This window comes from Chenopodium album, chromosome 15 (assembly GCF_948465745.1).
Source record: "Chenopodium album chromosome 15, dcCheAlbu1.1, whole genome shotgun sequence".
Classification (NCBI taxonomy): Eukaryota; Viridiplantae; Streptophyta; class Magnoliopsida; order Caryophyllales; family Amaranthaceae; genus Chenopodium; species Chenopodium album.
This window is the reverse complement of record NC_137848.1, coordinates 13,628,923-13,636,876: the sequence shown is the minus strand read 5'-3', so window position 1 is coordinate 13,636,876 and position 7,954 is coordinate 13,628,923. Positions and strand designations below refer to the sequence as shown.

General features: G+C 39.1%; 1 protein-coding gene across 2 annotated transcripts; it reads left to right on the top strand.

Moving 5' to 3' along the window:
* Window positions 1-1,761: 1,761 nt before the first annotated feature.
* On the top strand, window positions 1,762-7,436 carry LOC145582985 (YTH domain-containing protein ECT4-like). 2 transcript variants are annotated; one of them, XM_081640067.1, is made up of 8 exons: window positions 1,762-1,936; window positions 2,600-2,662; window positions 2,753-2,900; window positions 2,980-3,053; window positions 3,150-3,635; window positions 4,038-4,577; window positions 4,697-4,909; window positions 6,241-7,436. In XM_081640067.1, the coding sequence occupies exons 1-8, from the start codon at window positions 1,898-1,900 to the stop codon at window positions 6,886-6,888; spliced, it is 2,211 nt and encodes a 736-aa protein (XP_081496193.1). In that variant the 5' UTR covers window positions 1,762-1,897; the 3' UTR covers window positions 6,889-7,436. The 2 variants fall into 2 exon arrangements, with proteins under 2 accessions (XP_081496193.1, XP_081496194.1); XM_081640068.1 differs by having other exon boundaries at window positions 1,783-1,993.
* The last annotated feature ends 518 nt before the right edge of the window (window positions 7,437-7,954 follow it).

The window sequence follows — 7,954 nt, the reverse complement described above, 5'->3', positions numbered from 1 at the left end:
ATTTACACCAAGCAGCTAGGGAAGATGAAAGAGAAGTCTAAAACATGGGTAGCTCCGCATTTGGGGCGTGTTAAGGTGAATGTTGATGTGTCTCTGGCTGATGAGGGTTGGGTGGGGCTTGGAGAGGTTGCTCGTGACGCTGGTGGTGATGTGATTTTTGCTGCGTGCCGAAGACTGTATGCCTACTGGGATCCTGAAGTGGCTGAAGTTAGAGTGCTTGCTTTGGCTATCAAATTATGCAAGAGGTATGGGATCAGAGATGTTGTGCTTAAATCAAACTCCTTGTCTTTTGTTAACAAACTTGATAAGGGTGCTGTATTTTTATCAGAACTGGATATTGTTCTAGGGGAGATTCTAGCTACTTGTGTTTCTTTAATTTTGTTAGTTGGTCACATGTAAAAAGGGATGGCAATTTCGTTGCTCATCACTTAGCTAGGCTCATTCCGTTTGGGGTTGAACAAGTGTGGGAGAATTGTTGCCCCCGGAAATTTTCCATATGTATTACTTGACAATTTGTCTTAATGTTATTTCCAATTTGTCTTTAAAAAAAAAACTAAAGATATTTACATGTAAAGAAAAACCTACATATACTTAAAACTAGGAAAAATTGACATCTACTATTAGCGAAAGCACTCTATGTCACATTTGCTACCCATTTAAAAAAATATCTTATTTTACTACCACCTAAAATCACATAATTATAATTTCACTACCACTTAACGGAATCCGTTAAGATTCCGTTAAGTTTATTCAAAAAAAAAAAAAATTAAGAAAAAAAATAAAACAAAGTAACCCAGCCACCCCCTCCACCTCGACTGCCGCCCCCTCCCCCCCTGCCGGCGGCCAGCGCCCAGAGCTTCGGCCAGCGTCGGCGCGAACCCACCCCCCTCCTTTCCCCCACCCTACGCAGCCAACCTCCACCGAAAACCACCTTTTTCCCCTGCCCCAATCCCCACTGACAACCACCCTTTTTCCCTCTCTCCACTAGAATCAGCCCTTTCCCCGTAATTGCTCCACCGAAATTGACCCCCCTCCCCTTCCCTTACCCTTTTCGGACATCCCAAACCCTAAACCACCACAAGCGAAACCCTAAAATTCGTTTAGGGTAGTTTGGGGCTGGTGGTTTAGAATTAGGGATGGCCGAAAGGGAAGGGGAAGGGGTCGATTTCGGTGTGGGGAATAGGGAGGGGGGCGATTTCCGGTGGGGGAAAGGGAAAGGGAGTGGTTTCCGGTACGGGGTGGGGGTCGGGGCTGCAACAACGGGGAAAGGGAGGGGGGTTGTCTGCGTAAGTGGGGGAAAGGGAAGGAGTGGGGTCGCGCTGGCAGGGGGGATGTGGTGGGGTCGCGCCGGCAGGGGGGAGGGGGTGGCAGTTGAGGGGACGGGTGGCAGTGAAGTGGAGGGGTGGCTGCAAGGTGGTTGAATGGTGGCTACACCCAACTAACAGAGACAGTAACGGCATAAGCATGTGGTAGTGAAATATATTTTTTAGGCATTTGTGTGGTAGTCAAATAAATTTTTTTTTTAAACGGATAGCAAATGTGACATATGATGTTTTCGCTGGTAGTAAATGTCAATTTTTCCTTAAAACTAAAAGAGCTCTAAATATCTTAATCCCTAAACCCAAAAAAAAGGGAGGGATTAGAGAAATTTCGAAAGTTTTGAGTTTTGTGGTTGAGAGGGCATTTTCGTTGAAACGGCGCGTAGCATCCATCTTATATCCCCAAAACGCTATTTTTCCTTTTTATTAGCGGAATCCTATTTACATTTCTCTCATCTCTCTCTACATTTTTCCCAGCTTATTCTCTCCTAATTTTCCCCCCTTTCCCTTTCTCTCTCCTCTTTCTAGGGTTAGGGTTTACTTCTTCTGCTTGGCGATTCAATTTCAAAGCTCCTACTATGGCGATTGAGACTCCTTTGTCTCCCTATCATTGCTCGGTATCTTCTCTTTCAACTTTTTAGATCAAGTTATGACTTGATTCAGTGCTTTTTCTGGTAATTTCTCACTGCTTTTTATGAAAAACTACTTTTTTTGGTGATTTTTTTACATGGTAAAATTCTCTTTTTTGGATTCAATTTTGGAATTTTTCGCTGTAGTTGTTATTGAATTTTTAGGGTTTTGAATTGTTTGATTGTTTGATGGAGGATTGTTATCGAATTTGGGTTTAATTTGTGAAGTTGTTGTTTTCTGGATCTGCCAGTGTTTACAGGTAAAATTGCTGTAAAATGGGGTCCAATTGCTAGTTTAAAAATTTAATTTTGGTGTTTTCTGTAAGATTTTTCAATTTCGCATTGCCGTTTTGTTCTTTTCGTGTTTCTAGGACTCATTTTTTATTCCTTTAATTTGGGATTTTTGTTATGTGTTGTTTAAGCTCAATAAACGAAGTTCTCCTTTTTGTTGAAATTGAAGTTAAATTTAGTGAATAAAGTATGCTCTCTTTTCATGTTTTGAAGCATGCTATGCAGATGATTCTCTGTTATTATGTGTTATTATGTGTGCAATTCTGGTATTCACTTACAATTTTGACTTCTGAATGAATGCTATTTTATAGACTTAAGATGTGGTTGATATGTGCTGATTTGGTATCTGTTCGTTTGCAGGGTGGCAGTCTTGGATTTGAGATGTATACTGTTTCTGATGATGGAAATACTGAGACTTACATGGTATGCTGTTTGTGGATTACTAGTGATGTAATGGATTTTGAACTGTCATGTGTATGTATTTGTAACCATTTTGGTGTGTTCCTTTATCAGATGCCAGGTACTGAGTTGAACCCGCGCTTACCCAGTCTAGTTATCGAAAACTTTCAAATGATGGCTAGTGATGGATCTGCTTCTGACTTTGTTGTCGATCCGAGTTTATACTATCCTGCTGCCCCCACCTATGGCTATTATTGTACAGGTGTTGCATTGCTCTATTTGTTGTTTTAAATAGAAGCTGAAATTAAATAAGGGTCTTACCAGCCTAATTAAATGTGCAGGATTTGAATCACCTGGCGAATGGGATGACCACCATGCAGTTTTTGGTGTAGATGGTGCAGAAATCCAATATGCGGTGAGATTAGATTTTATGCTGAGCTTTATATTACCATGGATTACTTTCTTTACTTTCGTGCTCTTCTAAATTCAAATGTTTTTCTTTTCCATTCAGGGTGCACAAAGTGAAAATATGCCTTATGTGTATTATACTCCTAGTTATGGAATGGGAGACACTCCATTTAACCCGTACAATCCTTATATACCTGGTGCTATGGTAGGTGTTGATGGGCAATTGTTGGGGACACAACCTTACTATGCCGTATCACCATATCCCAATTCTGCCTCGTCTTCTGGATACTTCCCTCTTCTTGTCCAATCTGGTCATGATGCTGCAAGTAGTGCTACAGACACTATGTCAAATGTTGTTCCATCTACCATGAATCGATCAAATGGTTCTGCTGGAAAGGGGCGCACTCATTCCTCTTCCCCTGCTGCATTCTCCATGAATTCTTCTAAAGCTGCTTCCAGCCAGACGCATGCACTCACAGGAGCATCACAAGGTTCTAAAATTAGCACTGGAGCAAGCAAGAGGCCTATGAGTAGTAGAAGTGGTGGTTCTATTGGGTCAGTCCATGGAGCTTCGTCACATGTACCTCAGGTATGCTGTTAATGATAGGGCATTGTCCCTGTGAATAATAAATTGCTTATGTTTTCTAATAGAATTGATAAAGGAGATCCATATTTCATGACTTGAGAATGACTATTGTCTGATGCACATTTTCAGGACTTGAAAATCATAATTTCTTTGTTTATGTTTATGTACATTGACAGATGCTAATATCTCCCATATTTCTGTGCTAGGATGTGTTATCTTAGATTTTATTCTTGTTTTTTAGTTGGTCAAATATAAGTATGCCTTTTGGCATTGTTTTACTTGTTTAGCCTTTTTTGTCCTCACCATTCTTATCTTAATATTTTTGGTTGAGGTTTTGTTATTTGTGTTCATCGCCTTTCTCCTTTTTAATCATTCTGAAACTGTTGTCATCCCATATCTTTACAGGGTGGAAATGTTCCAGAATCGTTGCAATCTGCAAGGAACATTTCATATGGGAAGCTTTTATCTCAAGCTAATCAAGTCAAATATTCGTATCCTATGGGTGGTGGTTTGTCAGACTATGGAGCAAGTACCAATGGTCAAGCTGTTTTGAATGACTGGTCCAAATTTTATTACAGAAGACCTAACGATAGTAATGGTAATCTTGATCAGTTGGGCGAGCAGAACCGAGGGCCTAGAACCAACAAATCAAAAAATCAACTTATTGTAAAAGCGTACACAACAAGGGCCGGGGACCGCAATGCTGAAGGAAATATTGTAATATCTGCTGATCAGTACAACAAAGATGACTTTATCGTGGATTATACCAATGCAAAGTTTTTTGTCATAAAATCTTACAGTGAGGACGATGTGCATAAGAGCATCAAGTATAATGTATGGTCATCCACACCCAATGGGAACAAGAAGCTAAGTAGTGCTTATGAAGATGCTCTAAAGATAGCTAATGGAAAACCAAGAGGCTGCCCAGTCTTCCTCTTCTTTTCTGTAAGTGTTTTTGCTAGTAGGTTGAAGCTTAGTAGGAGTGTAATATACTAATATTAAAGACTTTAAATTTATCTATTGTCTTTAATGTTTTTTACTTATCTGAGTTGTCTTATATGCAGGTTAATGCAAGTGGGCAGTTCTGTGGTGTTGCAGAGATGATAGGCCCTGTTGATTTTGATAAGGATATGGACTTTTGGCAGCAAGATAAGTGGAGTGGAAGCTTCCCTGTTAAATGGCATATAATTAAAGATGTGCCAAACCCCACTTTTCGTCACATAATACTGGAGAACAATGAGCATAAGCCAGTGACTAACAGCAGGGATACTCAAGAGGTATATCATGTTTACTCTCTATATATCTCATTGAACCTGTTGTGGCTTAAGGACTAGATTAGTATTTGTTTTGGTTCAGAAGGGGGGTGGGGGGGGGGGATGGGGGTGGTCAATTTGATACAATTAATAGCCTTGACACGTGTTATTTCACGTTTCCCCTACAATGCTCTCATTTTATTGACGTTAAATCTGAGTTGTATTTTCATCAAGCAAATTATGAAGTCAGTTGATGATAATGGGTGGATGAATTTTCTTGTTGGATTGTTGGCACATTATTTAGGATAATGTTTTGTTGGCTATGTGGTGAACTGGTGATATCTGATGGATTCGTTTTTCAGATGTTACGTTTGATTTGTGTGTTTTTTCATGGTTTTTGAAAAGCAGTAATATTTATATTTGATTTGAACTTGAACACCTTGTTTGGATAGTAGAAAATGGAAGGAAGAGAAAGGGAGGGGGACAAACTCTCTTGTTTGGGTAAAGTATTGGGGGAAGGAAGGGAAAGGAGAGGGAGGGATTTATTTTCCCTCTCTCTTTAATAAGCATAATCCCTCCAAATTTGGAGAGATTTGGAAGGGAAATGGAGCCCACCTGCCCCTCCCTTTCTTCTCTCTTCCCTTCCTCTTCTATCCCACCCTTTTCTTTCCTTGTTTCCTATCCAAACAAAGCGGAAAGACAATTAGGAAATTTAGCAAAGGTAGCATCTGTAACTATGCAAGTCTTGGCAGATGTAATTGAAATGGGAATGATAGAGTTGATTTGCCATGTGAGAGAAAAAGCACGAACCTAGCTTGGCCTTTTGGATAGAAACTGAGTGTTAGAAATCACTTAAAGCTATACCATCAAGTTTTGCTTTTTGAACAAGTTTGGAATCTTATTCTTATGATACTGTAAGCAGAAGTTGGCTTATGAGTAATTGGTGTTGCATTGATTCTCTTTTAATATCACTAGAGGGGGGGGGGGGGGGGGGGGCTAACGCGTGCGATGTGCCCGCCATAGCTAGCCATGTCCGTAGAACTCTTTTCAATTTGGCCTTATGTCACAAATTTATTGACAACATTAATGAGGGAAGTTTTTATTTATAAATATTTTTAGGAATATAAATGTCGGAACACATTTTTTAAGAGTTAATAAAACGAGGCAATTAACATTAATGAGGGCAAATAAGTAAATAAACATTTTAAGGGTATATTTGGCCAAACAATTCTTAAGAGTATTTCAAATTTTTTTAAAAGGTAGGGATACTTGATTCTTTAAAGGTCTGGGTATGTGTTAAGTTGATTATGTTATGCTTTACATGAACTTAAGATTTTGAATATTGTTTTGTGCAGATAATGCATAGGCAAGGTGTGGAGATGCTTAAGCTATTTAAGAACTACACATCTAAAACTTCTTTACTGGATGATTTTATGTACTATGAGAACCGACAGAAGATTATGCATGAAGAGAGAACTCGTCTATTTCGCAGGGCTAATGGACATGTTCATCCAATTGAGACTCCTCTCAAGCATAATTCTGCTATGGATCATTCCCAGAAAGTAGATGAGGTTGGTACCTGGGTTGAGAAAGGTGTACAGCCTAGTAATTCAAGTGGTTTGAAGACACTGATCAAGTCTTCAGAGGTATCATCTGGTGATGGTGTTCATGTGCCTGTTGCAAGCACAGTGCAGGATCCCTCAGAGTTGCAGACAGGCAATGTTTCTACCTTGAAGATTGGTTCGTTATGTATCCATCCTAAGCCAAGTGAACGGCAGTCGACAGCACCTGCCACTTCATCTGCTGCTGCTGCTGCTGCTGCTCCTGCTGCTTCTAAAAGCTCTAATGCCACGTCGAATGTCGTAACAGTAGGTTCTATGCCGATCAAAGTTGATGGAGCCAATGTATCGACAGAAACACTTACTATTGGGACTATTGCACTTGATCCAAAAGCATTGCAGCATGGAAAGGTTGGTTCTGTTAAAGGGGGTGTACGGAAGTAAATATGGCAGGGGAGTATTGTGGAGTGTGGGTCCGCGGGTGTCTATAATGTGGTTGATGTCTTGGAGTTGTTGAGGGTTTAGTTTTTGTTTTCGACAAAAGAGTGTACCATATCCTTGTCTTGTGGCAATATTGCGGTAGTTCTAGGAGTTTTACTTTATTTTCTCTATGCATTTTTTTGGGGAGGTGGGGGGAGTGGGTGGGGTTTGGCCGGGCTGTATTGAGGGAGTGGTGGTAAGGCGGATTGATGTTGATGTGGACTTTGAAGGGTTTAGGATTTGTTCATGGAAGCAGCAGTTCTTTTGGGTTCACCTTTTGGCCATTTTAAGTTCTTATACTTAATGTAACTGTTGAAAATTCCTGATTTTTGTTGGCAAAAAATATTGCTGATGGTTCCTGTTAATTTGGATTCTCTAATGTCATCAAAATTCCAATACATTGTACCTGGAAAAGATCTCCAGTTGCTAATTTCAAAAAAAAAAAAAAAAAAAAAAAAAAAAGAGAGAACTTTTATGTGAATCATGTTTCCTTATAATACTGCTTATAAGTACTTTGTAGTTTTGTGCTATGAAGATTTCTGAATGTCCTCTTTTTCTCGTTTAACTTTGATTAAAGAGCTCTCACCAAAAGTAGTCAAATAGGCTTAAATAAGTTTGAGAGACTATTTTGTTTTTTTGTTTTTTTCGCTGTTTCTTATTATTTATATGTTAAACAACCAAAAAAATATATTTTATATCTCATTAATAATTCTTAGAAAAGGAGAGAATATTATATTTTGAAATTGCATTATTGCATGCCACGTACCTCTTGTGGTGAAATGGTTCACTCTTGTTTTGAACGATCTTGTTAGAACGCACTATTCACAAATGTGCGTGTTTGGAGTTTAGACTTTTGGATGGATATGAAAGGGGACAACCCATACCATTTAGACCTACATAGAAGTATATTTTGAAATAATTAAATTTGGTAATTTTATAATTTTACGTGTGAGTCGGTGTAATCAATGTTTATTTATACTTAATATTTCTTTTTTGGGTAATTATGTATGTAATCGGCTACATATAAGCA

Bases quoted from the DNA above. Each gene is read 5' to 3' on its own strand.
- LOC145582985 (XM_081640067.1), top strand. From the start codon at position 1,898: ATGGCGATTGAGACTCCTTTGTCTCCCTATCATTGCTCG. The intron at 1,937-2,599 runs GTATCTTCTCTT...GTTCGTTTGCAG, and splicing joins TGTCTCCCTATCATTGCTCG to GGTGGCAGTCTTGGATTTGA. The intron at 3,636-4,037 runs GTATGCTGTTAA...ATATCTTTACAG, and splicing joins CTTCGTCACATGTACCTCAG to GGTGGAAATGTTCCAGAATC.